The following is an 18,692-nucleotide window of genomic DNA, read 5'->3' as shown; positions in this document are numbered from 1 at the left end:
TCTTGGTTGTCACTCCTTGCGTCAACTGAGAACTTTAACTTGGTCAAAGACTTATATTAAATATGCCTCTTACGAACTTGTCATTATGATTGGTTGCTCCATCTCGCTCAGAGTAACATGTACATTACTCCACCCTGAGAGAGATGCATCCCAATGAAATCAATAGTATGTACTTTGGCCTACTGTGAGAAAAGATCTAATGGGTTAATTATTGATTAATACTGTCTGAAATCGAATGGGCTGTTCATCTCAACGCACACTTTTGTTGTTTGAAAAGGTTTCTATGACTTCGCTATACTAGAGTGAATGGTGATACATTTGAGCCTTTTAAAAAAAGATTCTGATTATCATGAACACAAATGTTCACATCTGGAGGAAAGTATTAATGAATCATAAAGCCGACTTTGTCATACTGTGGTGTAATTTATTCAAATCTGGACCTCATTTTCACGGACAAAAAAAGAACCATTTAGCCAAGACACAGTCGCACAGACAACAGCAAGCAGAACAGTTCGGTGCTTGCCAGATCCAAACATATTGATGAAATAAATAAAAAACATACATAAATTGCATTGAAATCAACAAAAATATACATAATTGGCACAGCAATTTAAAACAGGCCACATGGAATCATAGCTAAAAGTAGGATACAGTACAATAACAGAATTACTAGCCGTTCATCAGGCAGTTTCATCAGAGAATACATATAATCTGGACGCAGTATTTAATACATAATTGAGAGATGTCAACAGAAAGATCCACTGGCATCTTTCAACGCCACGTGAAAATGTAAAGTGGTACACGAGCAGGCGTGCAGCTACAGTAGTTGCAATGTATTTTTCTGTGTTTAAAATGTTTTTTGTCTCACAAACATGTTTTTGTTGCCAGAGACAACTCATTTGAGTCAACATCCTTCAGTTTTCAGTGTCTAAAAGACAACACCCAATAAGAACCGCTCAACATCCTAACTTTAGGGCCATGATCGTTTTAAAAACTAGGTGAATACCATCCTTTAATATCATACATGATTATTACTAGCCACCTTTATAAATAACGTGTTGTCATCAGTAAAACCTACCAGGCTGTAACATAAGCTGTCCCTCTGCAAATTAATCCTTTTTAAGATTTCCCAACATGTTAGCGATTAATTCAGTGGATTGCTGTCCAGTTAGGTCTTATAAAATACAGACCACATGTTTGATAATTTGGTCTACAGTACAACATCAGTGCAAAAGTTGAACAAATAAGACTCATAATACATATCCCTAAAATAATTCACTTCTATTAAACTCATCACAAATCACATTTTGGAATGGTCCTCTACCTAAGTAGTCAACAACAATGTAACAAGTACTAAATCAGCATGCAAGAAATCCTAGATTACTCTGGCTATATGGGCTACCGGGGGGTTGGGGGGAGTTACTGCAATGATGGAACTGGTTGCTTGAGGTGAGATTTTCAATAATTTGATACACACTTTTTTGTTGCATTTTGCAGACTTAAGACTTCATTTCAAGACAGGATGATAGGCAATAGGTCTAATAAATGGGTAATTATCTGAATGTGCTGAGACATAACCACAGCGCTAGGTGTCTGTGTATGACATGTGTCCTTTGCTAGTCAATCTTCCTTAAATAAAACAACCTGAAAAGCGAAAGAAAAAAAAAAGTCCCCAAAATGTGCACAGTATTAGGGTCACTTTTGTATAAAACATGCATTTACAAGAATTGAAATATCAAAAGGCTCTGCCAAGGGTAGATGAAAAGATGAAGATATAAAACAAAGAGAAGCATAGCATCCCAGTCTTTTAGGACGGCACATGATGAGAAATACTTAAAAATATATTGGCAGAAGTAAGAAAGACATAAAAGCCTCAGGAGCTAGAGTAAATACAGTACTAAACACCTGTGTAGAGAGCAGTTTTAGTACAATGATATACTGTAAGCATCAGTCAGCTGGTTGTAAATCTTTCATTAAGTTACCGGTAAGATCATTCATTACATACTAACGTGAAACAATTTAAATAATGTACAGCTTCATATGTATCATTTCTAATGCAGAGTCAAATTGAGTTGTACAATGCATGTTTGTATTTTTGCCACAGGATCAAAACTAATGTCTTTTTTAACCAGTTTGAGAATTTCACACAAAAAGAAATTTGACTCAAAAGTAGATTTTTTTTTTTCCAAATTATTTTGTCTTGATAATTTGATTCAAACTTTAATCTTACCAATGTTTCCCCACATTTGAAACAGGCGATTTACCACTAGCTGCACTTAAAATCCCTGATAGTATAAAAAAAGCTGGGCTTGGTCTTGACATCATACATGAACCAATCTTTGCAATTTCAACATTAAGCAAGAACACAGACTGCACACCAGATTTATCAATATGTTTTGTAACTTACTGAAACAGATTTTAAATCATATCTGAAAAAGCATTGACTCAAATAGACCAAGACGTGATTTTAATACACTTGATATCTCTTTTCCAATTCTATATGTGTTGGTTGAGTCCCTGAGATATTGCTGCCTGTCTGTTTTCTGCTGGTCTGATGGTGACAGTGCTTTTCCATTTCACAAGCTTGAAACGCACACACATACAAACACAAATGCATTTGCACACACATTCAAGTAGGTCACCCAGATGTGTTTGCTCATGCTCCTTTTCACATTTACAAACACACAATGAAAAAGAGGTCCTGACGTCAAACTATTGCCACTATGGGACGGTGACTTCCAACTAGATCTACATGTTTTTATCGGATGGAGAATTAAATAAATCTTACTATAAACAACTATCTAAAGTCTTGAGATTTTTAACGTTTTAGAAATACAATGTTTGTATCGGTCCCTCGCATCATACCGACAAACCCTTCGCTGCTTCGATAGTTTTAAAAAGGGGGAAATGCTTATGGACACCTGTGTAAGAATCTTAAACCCCAGGTTATTCACAAGGATAGAAACAAACAAATATACATAAGATATGATTCCTGATCTAGGAAAAGCATTGACAACGCTTATCCAAATACCAAAAATCCAAACCCGATAGTGGGCGTTTCTTAAAGTAGCTGAGGTGTATTAGACCAGCATATAGAAAACATTTTATATTGTCATATATCTTCCTCTTGAATTAAGCAAAAACCTTTCAATCATTGAGACAATCATAAAAGCAAAAATAGTTGTTTGGTTGATTTGCGTAAGCTCCAAGTCAACTGTCCAAACCTCTGAGGATTTGAAGGTATTCTGTGACTAAAATCAACTAAAGCAGATAAAATACTGTTTTCAAATCTAGTTTAGTCCCCCATCTTACAATAGAGTTATAAATACCCAGTAGTTGCGTAGCTGCAGATGTGTACAGGAAACACACGGACATCAACTGCAGCAGCTTGTAAAATATCCCCTCCCTCCCTCCCTCCCTCCCCTTCCTGCTCGCTGCTACCTACTGATCCACGGTGCGTTCCAGGCCGTCTATGACGCGGCTCAGCCTGATGTTCAGCAGCCTGATCTGAGTGTCCAGGTGGTCGATTTTCTCTTCCAGTGAACCTGCCCCTCCTCCCCGGCGCCAGTACGCTCCCACAGGCCCCGTCATGAAGTACATAGCCATGATGAAGCAAAGAGGCAGCACCGCACGCTCAGGGTCACCCTCAAACTTCTGCAGGATGTACAGGCAGGACAGGGCGAAGAGCAAAACACGTGCCAACCAGAAGAAGCGGCCGAACACACCGTGTAGAAGGTAAAAGAAAACCCCCAGGAATATGGAGAGGACCCAGTAGGCCACAAGAACAGCTGCCACCAGGAGCAGGGCGCGGGCCGGAGTGTTGGTGAGGGATGTGGGGCTGAAGTAGTGGCTCAGGTTAGAGGCTACATAGGGGAGAAAGATAAGTATATGTTACAAAAGTGTACCTCACTCTGCACCCATCTTTCTATGTTAGAAATGTAATAATACATTTAAAACTTACAGTCAATGCCCATCACATCCAGCAAATCTGACCAGATCTTCCAGATGGTGTCAAGAAAAGAGTCCACTCCATGGACAAACCTCTCCGTGGTTTTTGAGAAAAACTACAGATACAAAAGAAATGCAGAAAAAAGGGTAAGACTGTTGGAATGTAGCATTGCATTCTTAGTTTAAGACCCACTGTTTATACAGAGAAGTAAAAACGTTGAAATGGAAAAGTCCTACAGTTCTGCAAAAGAAAAGGAGGGTTGTCAAAATATACAACAAGAGAACTGCAGGGTAATAATACTTCATTAATGTAACATTGCAGTAGCACGTCAGACAAAAGTTCTTAGCATTGACGACACAGGGCTAACTTTACATTTAAATTAAAGTATTTTTAACACAACACATGTAGAACATCACGCCATTTAGCATCAGTATCTGACTATAAATTGCTTTTGTGGCTATATATAAAAAAATTACCAATCATCATCAGTTAAAACATCATAAGTCTGGTGTATTGTATGCAAATGATCCCCACTGTTTCTAATGTAATCAGTCCTTAGTTTGCATGCTGCTACCTGTAAAGCAGACAAACTGAGAAACATGGCTTTCATTGAAATGTACAAGTTCATATGGTCACATGATCTAAATGTGGACTTATGCTCAATATGATTTGAACAGTGAATAACTAAGTATTTAGTCTCACTTATGTCACTTTTGGTTTGGCACCTACATACGGGAAATAACCATGGATGTATAAGGAAATAACACTATATTTCAAAATACAGGAGGAAGTGCAGCTAAGCCAATGAGAGCACAGAAGCTAATCTGTTTCCTTAGCAAGAGCCGCTATGGTATAGTTTGAAGATGAAGTCGATATAAAGAAACAGCTATGACCTGAACCAACGGGGCTACTACATGCCATCTGTTTGGTGACATTATGCACTTGCAGATGGGCTCAGAACAATGAATGAGAATATTGGCAAAACAACAAACTATAGTATTGAACTGTAGCTGCATTTAAACACAACTAAAGCCCGTTGTACACGGCAGCACGACATCAAGTGACACCTTCCATAGATGGATAAAACATGGAATAATGGCACATTTTTCAAAATGGCATCCGTGCAATAGTAGTTCAGGCCCGGGCGCGCTTGTTTCCTGTTTGCCAGACCACAAAACCCGCCTGTCTGCTAGCTTCTTCAAGACACAATTGGGCCTTTTCCAGACCATGACTGTCCCACACTGACCTTGTATAACCCTCTGATGTTGTCTTCTCCGAAAACACTGCTGAGGGTCTGGTAGATGACGTTCGCTGCCCGTCGGAAGCTGTTCTGGTTGCTGGTCCTGCTCCTGGCCGCTTCGGCTGTGCAAAGCAGAGACACGGAAAGCACCAAGATAAGCGCGAAAACCCGGATTCCCTTCATGCTGCCGAACCCCCGAGATGTCAAGCAGAAATATGTAACAAAAAGGTTAAAATAAACGCAAGGTGAGAATGGGTGTAACTGCCTAAACACCTTGGTGGGGGATGATGAACCACTGACTGTGATGGTGGTTACAACCCGTGTTGCGTTCAATGATGCCTCGTTTATTCGTCCTCCAGCCTGCGTTCATGGGCTTTTCACGTGATAAATTGAATTGGTTACTTACAAAATACATAGTGTGTATGTATACCAATAGGACAGCGGTGTTAACGATTAATGCGAATCAACACTGTTTAGAGTGACTTACACACATTTAAGCGTCAAGTTCCCCTGATTTCAATTGTTCCGATTAACATTAAAGGCATCGTTCTACTCATGCGATTTTGAGACACAATAGATTAATGTGCAGTGTGTTGCTGCCCTCCAGCGGTGGATGAGTCTAACGCATTGTTTCTTCCACACCAAGGTTTTATTTTACGTCATTTCAACTCCATCCTGCTTGGGCGTTTTTGTATTTTTCAGTCTCCTTATCTCTTTGTCTACAGCTAAACAATTACAATACTTACCAACAGTTTAATTAACTAGGCTATGAGTCTTAATTGTCAACTTTTGATAGTTAAAGGATGAGTTAAAAACGAAAACATTCTCTGCTCTCTACAAAAATACCTTATTTTGTCAGATTTTAGGCCTAAGCAAGGCTATCCACTTTCAAAATCAATATATGAATAGTTCCAAAGGAGAGCAAGTATTCATGGTACAGCCCATGATATAATTTAAAAATGAACTAATTGAATACAGAACACATTTTACATGCCTTGTTTTTCAGTGTGTTGTATTGGGACAAGTAACATTGCATTGCTTGGTTTAACTTGGTGTGCACTTAGATCTTTAGGGACAGATATGGCCAATATTTTATTCTGTTGTAAAACATTCAGTTGTGCAGTTTTTCTTACAGACTTGGTATTGATGTGAGTGAAGATTTATAGTTAGTTAGAAGATAATATGTTTTCAGGAAAATCTGATATCACTTTCAGCATATAAATGCCTGATTAATCGTGATACCAATCATTGTAATGTTTTGCATATGTGAGATGTTTTTTTTTGTTACAGTTACTCCAATCATTAGAGGAATATTTGTGTTGATGATATTATTATTGTTTCAACTAACTGTCCCTCTATATTAACAACATTTGTCAAATCATAGGCCAGTATGCAGAGTGATCCTCCAGCTCATGAGACGTGACAGGAAATTGAATTTAAGATGCAGTTCACTGCTGTTCCAGAGATGGACTCGTTACTTGGAAAGCTTTCCCCTGAGTTCTCATTATCCATATCATAACTACATTGCAAGGCAGTAATGGTGCAGGATGAAGTAGGTCAAGGCTGCACATAATGAAAACAGAAGTGGGGACAAGCATTACAGAAGTGCAGCAACCCTTTGTTTTTGCAAGCAAGCAGTGTTGCTTGTATTACATTAATATTTTTTTTAAACATTTCATTAACAGTGGAGTCAGTATGCACAAATGATGAGTGAATACACACATACGAGAATCATGGTTATGGACCATTCAAAATGAAGTACATTTTTCAACGGTCTTATGTGGCACCTTCCCAGAACTAACCATTAAAATATTCATGGAGCTAAATAAAACAGCAAAGCATCGCTGTTGGTGAAATTCTTGGTTTATTTATGGATAACATGCGAGCATAACCAATAATATTAATAAAGGCAATACCATTCATAGTTAAATGTTCAGGGGTTATACCGGCATTATAACAATAACATCAAGGTGATACTGCAAATACGTTTTGGGCATGTTGGTTTATTGGTTTTGTTGTTCTTCTGAATAAAATAAAGCCCAAAATACACATAATTAAAATAAATGTAATGTTAGCTGGCTAAACTATAGCTGTACATACAATTGAAATGCTGCTGTGCACTGCCAGTACTCCATTAATGAGTGTCTGTGGTTAGTTAAAAAGTCAGCAATAATAACCAATACAAAACAAATACAAACGTATAATACAATGTCTAATCTTATAGTGAGTGCATCAATCAACAAGTTGCACATGTCTTTATTCCAGATGGCTTTGCTCCATTCCTGACCTTGACCAAGAGAAAGTTAATATTCAGTAGGTCCAGTGAGAGGACACCAGGACCAGGATAGTATGCCCTTTCACCTGTTAGGGTATTCAAGGTGGAAGACATGCATTTTCATATAATTAAACCAGACCTGAGTGCATCTGATGTGTCAGGTGAGACTGAATGTATTTACTAAATATGGAATAATTATCATTCAAGTCAGGCAAGAGATTGAGCTTATACTACTGAATGTAAGCAAGAGGGAGAATGTGTTGAGGACTGTTAATGAAATCTTTCCGGATTGCTTCCTTATTCACTTTGAGTGTTTGCTTGTCTCTTGGTTGATTCAATGTCTCTTTAGCTAAACATCCATGGTGGCCGCAGTCTTCAGAACTGCTCCAAGCATTTTGAGGAGGTAGTATCGAAGGTTCCAGGCCGCGGGGCCGACATTGTCTTGCTCGCTTCAGGAAGCGTGCTCAGGGCTGTGACGGCTAAAGCAGGACAGTCTGAGAAGCTTGGCAGGAATATGATAAGCATGTGGGCAAAGTAAATGAGGGCAAAGTCATAAGATGTCAGTTTGCATGAAATTATTTAATATAGATTTTCTCCCTCCAGCTTAATAGGTGTTTCATCTACAGTAGGTTGGCTTTTATACAGTATGCATACATATAAGGGAATATGGGAAGTTGAGGAACATGATGGAAAATATAAGGACTAAAACTGTAACTTGATTTTAACTGTGTTGAACATAGAAATGTAAAAAAAAAGGATGATCAGACGTGTATGTTTTGTGCAACCTTAACAGTGAATCAAAGACGTATTTTCGATTGACTAGGACCTTTTGTCTATTATCTTTATTAGCAATAACATTGCAAACACATTCTGTGGGACAATCAGACTAAAGTCATACTAAAGACAGTAGTTTGTCCATTTAACCGCTGTTCTTTTTAAGCCCCTTAAACTTTGCTCACCATTTTATGTAGAAAGTTTGAATAGTTTTCAGGCATTTTGACTGAGATGGCCTTCATTGCCAGTCCCTCAGCATATGTTGTTCCTGCACCTGCACTTCTGTCTCGCTTTCTTTTTTCCTCCCTTCACTTTTCCCTCTTTTGTTCCTTTATATTCTGCCCACTTTAGCTCCTTCTCTCTCTCTGTCCCTCCCTGAGTCCAGGGCCGGACTGGGACAATAAGTCAGGCCGGGAATTATACACCCAGCCAGGCCACTACCAGTTTTTTGTGCCATTTTGCTGGATTTATTTGTCAATATTCACAGCGTTGCTGCAGTGATAGCCCTCTAAATCTACTACCCAAAAATAAACATATGAACATGCTCCCCCGGTAAGATTTTTTACTTAAATGCATCAATCTGGTGCACTTTGAGGGGGAAATAAAGAGACTACACCCATATGAAACATAACTGTATACATTTAAATAATCATAAAATCATAAGAACATGGCCATAACCAATAACATCCCATATCCAATATGAAAAAACATTGAAACTTGTTTATTTATTTGTTTTTGGTTCATTTATAGTTGTGAGTGTGTCTGGGCTCCTGAACCAGCCTCACGCGTCTCCCCCCTCTCCCCCCTGCTCCTCTTTGAGGCAGAAGCAAAGACTAGTTTTAGCTCTCAACAAGTTTTAATAGTTTATCTTGCCTTTTTTCACCTAGTTAACGTTTTTTTTTTTTATTATTCATGCATATTTTACTAATCACTCCCCCCCTAAAATGGAAATATGTGTTTACAAAAATGGTGACCAAACCGTTTGAGACCCACAGAGAACTTAGACTAAGTATCTAAACACTCAGAGAGTCCTTTACTTCACCTGAGTTGTAGTTATCAGTCTCTCAGTCTGACAGGAGAGGACTCTCCCCCACCTTGTTGTTGAAACAGCTCCTTATATCCGTTAGCGCAGCTAGCTAGCACCAGATGCTAACAACAACAATACACGTAACCGGTGCGCGTGCTTTATCTCACTCGCTCGCGCCACACATAACACACACCCTCCCGAGCTTGAATGACACACAGAGGCCAATCGAGGGCATTAGTATGATCTGTATGAAAGTGGCCATGTCGGCAGGCCACATCATGTAGACAGCCAGTCACCCTCTGTGAGGCAGAGTCAGACCCACATTTGCGCAGCGTTGCGTTCACAATACATACGTATAAAAAAAAAAATCCTCAGACCAGCAGGCCACTTAGCAGGCCAGGCCATCGGGAAACCTCCCGGTCCTCCCGATGGCCAGTCCGGGCCTGCCTGAGTCTCACACTTTATTGGCCCCAGGCAGTGCTAAGCTACTTTGTAAGCCTGGGCTTCCTTTCCATCACAAACCCTGAATTCTCTCCCCACTCTCTCTGTCTTTTTTCTTGCCTTTTCTGTGTGTACAGTGGCTGCGGGCTAAAAGTCTCCATCAGTCAGATATCTTATCTATTCTTTCCCCGGGCCAGGCCTATGGCTATGAGAAGGATCCACTCCTCAAGCAGCCGCCTCCTTCCAGGGACACAACCCCAGGGCCCGCCTACTACAATCCACTGCTGGTAAGGACAGATACACATTCACACACACACTCCCACACATGCAGGCTCATGTTGAAGTTTGAATGTACTGTAAATCCATCAGAGAACGTGAAGTGTTCATTTGTGTGCTTTCATTAGACTGTATGAATGTGTGTCTGAGTGTACTTACTCTGCCCATGAGGTATGGTCCATTAGTGCTAGTCAGATCTAATGCACCGCTGAACCCCCAACCCACCCATTCAATTGGCCCAAAACCCATTTCCATAGCTAATGAATGCAGCTCTACTTTAAAAAAGCCACAGTGCACCAATTCTCATCAATTGTACATGCCAACAAAGAGAGCCATTAGTAATTATTCTTTAAGCTATATTACAATATTCACTTAAAATAATGCACACGCCTGCTAGTCTGGCTCTCAATTAAGTAATTTTTCATCTGTTAATGACCAGAGGAAGTCAACAGTGTCCTTGAGTGTTGGCAGAGGTTGTGTCAACACACCAGCGCAGGCACAGAGGCACACTGTGATTTAGGGCTATCAACAGTGCATCCATCCTCGGCTCTTTTTTTCTTCTGCTGCTCTCCCTTTGAAACTTCAGCCCCACTCTGCCTGTGTTCTTCCCTCCGTCTCTCCATCTGACACACTCATTTCTTTAAACCAAAACACTTCCCCCACCCCATGCTCCGACTGAGTTCAAAAGTGTGGGGAGACAGAATTAAGTAGTTGTCTGAGTATACAACTTCAAAGTATAGCCAGGGCAACCTCTGAATGATAAGACATTAGAGAGAAATCAAAAGAGAGTCTGATTGTTATTGAGGAAAAACAAAAAGATTTTAATGGGTTGACCTTAACCTTGTGGTTCATGTCTGTATTGACTGAGCAATTACTCTGCTCCATCTACTTAGGAATTGGAACGAAGAATAAACTTAAATGTTGAAATGGCGTGTAGTTATTGGCTTTTACAGGCTCATGATAGCTAAAGACGGACATGACAATGCACTCAAAAACGCTTGGGCTGATTTAGAAACAGTATCACCATGAAATATTTCTTAGTTTAGACTGCATATTTTAAGATTTCTTAGATTATCATAACACAGCTGGCCAGATGTTAACATGGAGCACAGACTGTGTTAATATAAAAGAGACAGAGCGGCCAATACGTTTTAGAAATTGACATTTTGAAGAATAATCATTGAAGCGCTTTCTTTTTGGCCAATAAAAAAACATAGCAATGGTTCCAACACAGAATCTGTTGTATAAAATCAATTTAGCTACCACAAGGTTTCTGCTGTTCTTAACTTGTTGAGGGCTCTCAGTTGATATGAAGACAACATGCCGACCCACTTTAAATCCTTTATACAGTATCACAGTTTTGTGATGCTGGGGTTTGCATCAATAAGGAGAGAAAGTTAACATTTTAAAGCTATAAAAATATGATATGTAAATACTAAAATGCACGCTGGAAAATGTATTATGTTGACTCTCAATTTGATTATCTAGGAAGTACAGGTGGATAAGGGAATAAAGGAATATAACGTATTTTATTCAGATGTTGGGACACCATAAGCAACCAGAACAGCTTCATACTTCTGTGCAAACATTCTGCTTGTCTCGATGTAATGGAGGGATAAACATAAGTATTATAAAATATATTCACTCGCGTATTGTTAATTTTGAAAATGTAAGTATTGGTTAGTCTCTCTACACAGAATCAGTAAATGGAATGTGGATATGAGACACATTAGCAAAGGTGTCCTTTCAATAGAACCACAATAAAAGTCACACCCATTTGGTTTTTGTGTTTACTTTACTGTGTCTGCCCCACACATGACCATACAGACAAAAATGTATTCTCATTTGAATATAAAATAGCCTCCTATTCCATTTTATGAAAGCTGGATACATGTTTATATCCCCTAGCTCTGTTTTTGTTTTGCTTTTAAAAGCTGTCCTTGAAAGTAATTGGCAATGTGTGCAAGCTGCAATGCCAGCGTGCCATGCAGAACAGATATGTTTTGCTTTTAACTTCAGGCATTTGAACATCCGTGTTTTATATTTCCCTTCTTCAAAACTGTTGAAGTTGAGATAGGGAGACAGGCACTACATGGAGTTCAAACCATTTTGACAATCCTCCCATAACGGGCCTCAAAGAATAGACACAGACAGTTGGGTCAAGAAGGGTAAAAAAGAAAGGGAAGAATTTGTTGGAGACTTTGATGTTTTTATTCAGTGAGCAAAGCTTTTTTTTCACGTCTGTTTCATTTAAGTATAGGTGGGTTCATTTTTTAGGGAAAGGCAGCAGACTTCTTTCAGTGTCAGTAATTTAAAGAGAACATGTTTTGAAGTCCTGGTATTGAATAACTCGCAGAAAGATTTCAACCGTTTCAAAATATACTCAATAAAATCTCACAAATAGTATATAAAGTGTATTTGGTGACCCATGAGCAGCTCATTTCCAGACATAGCCTCTGTCAGTAGTTAAGCTGCAGAATGGACTGGACCTATCTGAAAGGCCGGAGGCAGAGGAGAGCTGGCTGTAAAACTCAAAGAGATAAGAAAGGACGGAGGGTCTCTCCTAGATCTCTGACATACTCTGGCATTTGTCTGAACTTCACAGTTCATTCAACCCCAGCTTCATGAGCTCTGGCTTGAAGAGACACCAGATAAATGTGGATGAGTCAATCCTGATCATTCTTCTTTGTTCATCCATTTATCCTCTTTTCATCTTGCTCTCTCTCTCCTCCTGCCATCTTCTTTTTCTCATTCTTTCACCCTCACTTCTCTTCTCTTTTTTATTCTGTCTTTGTCGGTGGTCGGTGAAGATTTCTGCACATAAGTAAAAAGGAGTCCGCTTTAGCAACATGACAGGGAAGAGAGGCAAATTAAGAGTGAACGAGGGACCAGGACAGAATTACCCTGAGAAGTAAGTGTTACATGTCTTACTGGCATGTATTATTGGCTGTGATTCTAAGATATTGTGTGATGGATAACCATCAATGCATGTTTTTAAAATCGAAATAAAGAGGGCTAAATTAAATATTCAACAAGGATTAGTTAGATCAAATGCTCTAGAACTGCTCTTGAGAACAGAGAAGCGTCTCCATTTAAGTGAAATGTGCTCTGATCCTACAGCCAGGGCATGATGTTTTTCATTCTCTCATAGCCTTTCTAGCAGAGACCTTATTCAGCTCTCATGCATTGGTGGGCACACACCAAACTCAGCTATGCATAAAGGAATTGAATAAGTAATAGCAGGTAAAGTGTACTTGTGAGCAATGATACTGTACATACGGTAGTAGGCAGACATTTACACGCTCACCCACCCATGTACATTTTCAATCAATGTAAAACGACTACAAATGCTTTTCCCTCTACTACTTCTACTCACCCATCCCCCCTCTGTCTGTCTTTGCGTTGTTTGTCCCTTCCTATTTACTTTCCCATCACACTGCTCTTTTCACCTTATATTTAATATATTGTACCTCAGTACACCACAGTTTCTCTGACATATTCCTTTCTATGATTTTTTTCTCTCTCTCTCTCTCTCTCTCTCTCTCTCTATTTGTATCCATTCTGTGTGTTTGTCTGTGTCTTCTACTGTATACTCAAAGACATTATTATTTTCTGTGTCTGTCTGAGAAACATCAACCTGCAATGAGAATGTGAATCTTCAAAAGGAGAAGAAAGTCAGAGCAGAGCATTACATCCCTCGCTACCATGAGCTGTTGCCCAAGCTAGAGGAAAAGAAGGCGAGTACACTATTGCCCGCCGGCCACACGAGGACGAAAACGGCCGTTTGCGTTACTGTTTAGTGTCATATAGACCATTCGGCCACACGAGGACGACCGAATACGGCACTAAACGACTGAGGAAACGATAACGGGTCCCAAGGTGGATAGAACGGCATACGCAACGCTCTGGGGGGTCCAACGGCTCCGTGTGTACGCCCTATACGATCATTTTCTGATAATGATGAGGCAATAGCCCCACCTCTCCCCACCTCTGCTGCTCACCCCCGCGTCAAAGTAAACTGCACACTGAATTCAGATTATTTATCTTTCTCTCAATATGGACATAAACGCGAGTGAAGTCTAATCTGACAGGACGGAGACACGCAGCTCTGCTCACCTGCAGCTCCTCCCGCTGTGATGCGGCGGTGAACGGAGTAAAACACACACTTCAAGTCAGATCATCACCCTTAGCTATTTTATTTATTACCTCTCAAACTACCTAAACTAGTTATAAATGTTTATTTTTACTGTCGGCCGAGTCACTCATTACTGGATCAGCTGCTGCATGACACTGGCGCGCTGTCCGAAGAGAGGGAGGAAAAAGAGAGGCTCCGTGTATTTTATTATTATATTATATAGAGTCGTTATTCATTTGTTTTAAAGCTCAATAAATAACAAAGAAGACCTTTGACCGGCACTTTTATAATTTTGTCGGAAGATTTAAACTTTAATACACGTTGACTGGTGAAAAACTCTGCCCGGTTCCCTCGGGCCCCCACCGGGGAGAATAAACAGAAGGGCAACCATGACAACCATGCTTCTTCGCTGCTTTTGTGGAGGAAGTTACAGCGCCACGTACAGGCTCCTGCATATGTACTGCAGCTTCTCCAGCGGTTGGAGCTAAAAGGAGCGGTCTCGTGTGGGCAGACACTATCCGGATAACTATTGCGTGTGGACGGAAGCTTGTTTGCGATTGCGTTTGCGTTAATCCTATGCGTTTAGCCGTTTTCGTCCTCGTGTGGCCGGGGTCTATGTGTTTGTGTTGGCTGGTGTTTGTTTCCATGTGGTGCTACTGTATACATGCTAAAGATAGACAAATGAAAAGTGTAACAGATAAGAGCTTTAGGGGAATGGGATCAATATCAAGATATGTCCCTTTAGGGCATTGGTTCCCAAACTAAGGCCCGCGGGCCGAGTACGGCCCGCCTCCACATTTGGCCCGGCCCCCTGAACAATACCAGAGACGCATTATGATTTAAAAAATTTTTTTTTAAATTTATTTATTTATTATTTTTTTTTTTTTTTTTCAGTCTGGCCACGCGAATCCTAGACTAGCCCTTGTCAAAATGTTGTGACCTGCTCTATCGAAATCAGTCGCATTGACCCGAAGACACCTTTTGAGTTGTATACACTGTTGGAAAGAGGATATTCCTAGCTTTCTAATGATATCAGGATTGTTTTATTACTTCAAATATTAAGCGAAATATGTCACATTATATAATGACTGTCACCGAGTCATCATTTTGAGAAAAAGGCCTTCAAAGTTGTCTCTTCTCTGGAATCCATCGATCTGATTGATTATTAGCGGAGCAAATGATCAAAAATACTACCGAGGGAAGATATTTTCGTTTGGAGGGGAAGCTCGCGAGTGTGTGTGTATACGTGTGAGTGTGAGTGTGTGTGTGAGTGTGTGTGCTTGTGTGATTTTGCGTTTGTGTGTATTGTGTTTGTTTCCCGGGGAAAACACTCACGAGAAACACCGGCTGTTGTTATGCCTGCCGTTCTCCGCTTGTAATTATGCCGAAGCTTCAAAGTTGTATTTATCATCTGAATTTGCCGAAACAAGTTTAATATTCTGAAAGCCAAGACTTTGTTTAATTGAAATCAGATGAAAACAAACTGTAACGGACCCTGCAGTGTTATCTATGATTACTATACTCTTAAATTCATAATTTCAGCGGAGTGAGGGGGGAGCGGCGCTGCGGAAGAGCAGATTGCGAGTGAGAAATAAATAAATTGGAAATAAAAGTTTCATATTATGAAAGCCAAGACTTTGTTTGTTTAAAATCAAACAAAACACCCGAACCCCGAAAAAATATTTTTTTTACGTAAATCCACGTTTATTTTGAGAGATTCTGCTCTGACAACTAAGCTAAACTTTTACCTGTTAAGATTGTGCACGGCACAACAGAAAGTTACAGTAATTTTCAATGGACTTTTTTTCTGTGAAGAACCCAGAGAGGGTTATTTGGTTATTATTTATTTCATAAATAGTGTTATTTATTTCATTAATAGTGTAGCGATCCTGATAGGCTACTCAGGGTGTCACTTAGGCAGGTGGCTGAGGTGCAGGGCCTGTGGTTGGTGGAGCGGACGGGGGAGGGCGGGGAGTTGTGACGTAGACGGTGCTATATATGGGTATTTGTAGAAGTTAGATGAGTTGAGTGTGCGGTAGAACCCACGAAGTGTACTTGACCTGTTATCATCTGTCTTCAAATACTAGTTATTAAAGCCTAATAACTACAAGCCTGTCTCCGACTCATCTTGGGAACGTTACATTGGTGTCAGAAGTGAACTTTTCGAACAAGGGACGTCTATCCGGACGAGAGTCGTAACTGCGTCACGGAGCTAGCCGGGAAGCTAGCGGGGATGAATAAGTTCAGCAAGATGGGAGTGAAGCAGGAACACAGTAGTGATGAAGAGGAAGATGGAGCATGCGGGTGGTCGAAGGACATGAGAGAGGAGTTCATGAGTGCACGGGAGGTGAGAGAGCGCCTGAGAGAGTCGGCGGTGAGGATGGCTAGAGACGCGGGAATGTCTCCGTCTTCTGCGGCAGTTCGCGCCATTTCCAAGCTGGAGGTAAACAACAATGGCGGCGCCCATCAACCCGCAGCAGCCGCCGCCGGGTCAGTGAAAACACCCAAATTCTCATGCCCAATTTGAACTGCTTGCTCATGCCGGGGGGTGGTCAGTAGAGACTAAAGCACTACAGCTAGCGTTGTGCCTCACAGAAGAGGCTCTTTCATGTCTGCTACTACTTAGCCTTGAGGACCGACACAGCTATGAAGCGTTAGCAGGGGCTTTAAAGAGGCGGTTTGGACAGTGTTTCCCGCCAGAGCTGCTCCGGAACGAATTGAGTAACCGCTGTAGGAAGTCTGGAGAGACGCTGCGTGCGTTGGCTAACGCCGTGGAGAGCCTGACGCGGCGGGCATATGCACACATGCCACCCGGAGTGCAGAGTGAGCTGGCACGTGATCAATTCATCAGGGCTCTCCTCCCTGCAGACTTGAGGGTTGGGGTACAGCTGCAGCATCCACAGTCCTTGCAGGCGGCCTTGGAGATGGCTGTAGAGAGAGAGATTGTGTGGAGTGTAGCGGCGAGGAGCAACGGAAGGCCGGTACCACCGGCTGTGAGGAGCTGCAGAGTGGAGGAGAAGCCTGTATGGGTTACCGAAATGACTGAAAGTGTTCAAGTTTTATTAGAGGAGAAAATGAGGGAGATGGAAGCAGCTGTCAATGCAGAGAGGGAACTGCGGCAGCAACAGGAGGCTAGACTCAAAGCGGAGCTGGCCTCTCTTGAGCGAGATCTCCAGGAGAGTAAAGAGAAGGAGAGCCTTGTGGCCTCTCTGGAGAAGTGCCTCCAAGAGGGCAAAGAGAGAGAAAGGAGCCTGGTGGAGGAGGGTGCCAAGAGGGAGGCGCAGTTCAAAGAGCTGCTCAGGAGCCTGGAAGCCGAGAAGGACAACCTGGAGGAGCGTCTGACGAACCAGCTGTCCCAGCTCAATGGCAGCATCGCAGACTACCAGCAGGAGGCGGCGGACAACCGGGAGCACTTGGCCGAGCTGCAGCGGGAGGTGGAGCGGTTGGCGAGGGAGCGGGCCGAGTTGGAGGCTGAGGCGCAGAGCGAGAGCGACCGGGCCGCCAGGCTGGAGGAGGACATGAGGCAAGCACAGAGAGAGAGAGCAGAAGCAGAGTCTGGTAAGCAGGAGGAGCTGCTGAGTAGTGCTGTATCAACGCGTCGACTTCAAAATATCGTCGACGACATATTTCCGCGTCGACGCGTCGCTACACACACACGTGGGTCACCCAAAGCAACAAGCAGTTCGCAATCGCACTTCAAACACAATGGAGACTGAAACGGCTACCACCTCCTCCTCACAGGATTGCGCACGAAGCCCCCAAACGAAAACATCTCGCCCTAGGTCTTCAAAAGCATGGGAATATTTTAAAGTTAGTCCAAAACGCAAATATATTATATCTCACTGAGACTGCTGCATAGCCTAGACCGGAAGCAGCAGCAGCTAGCTGTGGTGGCTACCATTAGCAGCTGGCATTTGCTCTCCGACTTTTACATACAATGGAATTATGGATTATAAATTCAATCATTTTTTTATACATAGACGTTAAAAACCTATGGATTAACCGATTCAGCCGCGTTTTTTCTCATTTTAATGCCATTGAACACGTCTTTTGATCAGATTGACAGCTACGCGGTGAGACGATCTCCCTAGAAGCTCTGTGAAGGTACGTGTTGTGATGACTGTATTTGCTTCCCCTGTCGCGAGTCCGGATCACTCAGTGATGATACTATATACCTACATAATCTGTGGAGTCTCAGCTTTAATCGGATATCTTGTATGTGCAGCTACGATAAGTAATAAGGGTACTTTTATCTTGAGTTATCTGCCAATGTCCGTTAGCATTTTTCGCTCAGGGGTAATTTAGATGCTTCTTATGAGACTTGTGTTTTGTTTTGGTAAATATGGTTTGTATCGTCAGTTAGCTGAGATTATTTCCGTTAATCTGGTATAACACATTAATAGGTTCTTAAATATTAAGATCCCCTAAGACACAGTATCGTGAAAAAATATTTGTTTACATTACGTTTTTTTTACATTAAGTTTTTTATGAATTGAACAACAGAAAAATAATCGTTAGATTAGTCGACTAATTGATCAAATAATCGCCCGATTAATCGTTTTCAAAATAATCGTT

General features: G+C 41.2%; 1 protein-coding gene across 1 annotated transcript; it reads right to left on the bottom strand.

Moving 5' to 3' along the window:
- Nucleotides 1-403: 403 nt before the first annotated feature.
- Nucleotides 404-5,540, bottom strand: bri3bp (bri3 binding protein). The gene is made up of 3 exons (XM_034212622.1): nucleotides 5,196-5,540; nucleotides 3,962-4,064; nucleotides 404-3,863 (listed from the first exon to the last, which is right to left on the bottom strand). The coding sequence occupies exons 1-3, from the start codon at nucleotides 5,370-5,372 to the stop codon at nucleotides 3,442-3,444; spliced, it is 702 nt and encodes a 233-aa protein (XP_034068513.1). The 5' UTR covers nucleotides 5,373-5,540; the 3' UTR covers nucleotides 404-3,441.
- Between the last annotated feature and the right edge of the window lie 13,152 nt (nucleotides 5,541-18,692).

This window comes from Gymnodraco acuticeps, unplaced genomic scaffold (assembly GCF_902827175.1).
Source record: "Gymnodraco acuticeps unplaced genomic scaffold, fGymAcu1.1, whole genome shotgun sequence".
NCBI classification, from domain to species: domain Eukaryota; kingdom Metazoa; phylum Chordata; class Actinopteri; order Perciformes; family Bathydraconidae; genus Gymnodraco; species Gymnodraco acuticeps.
Note: the sequence above shows the minus strand (reverse complement) of the source record. Positions and strands in the feature narration are given on the sequence as shown.

Excerpts from the sequence above, each read along its gene's own strand:
- bri3bp (XM_034212622.1), bottom strand. The coding sequence starts at position 5,372 with ATGAAGGGAATCCGGGTTTTCGCGCTTATCTTGGTGCTTTCCGTGTCT. Across the intron at positions 4,065-5,195 it reads ACATCAGAGGGTTATACAAG|TTTTTCTCAAAAACCACGGA; the intron begins GTCAGTGTGGGA and ends TTGTATCTGTAG. Across the intron at positions 3,864-3,961 it reads GGATGTGATGGGCATTGACT|CCTCTAACCTGAGCCACTAC; the intron begins GTAAGTTTTAAA and ends TCCCCTATGTAG.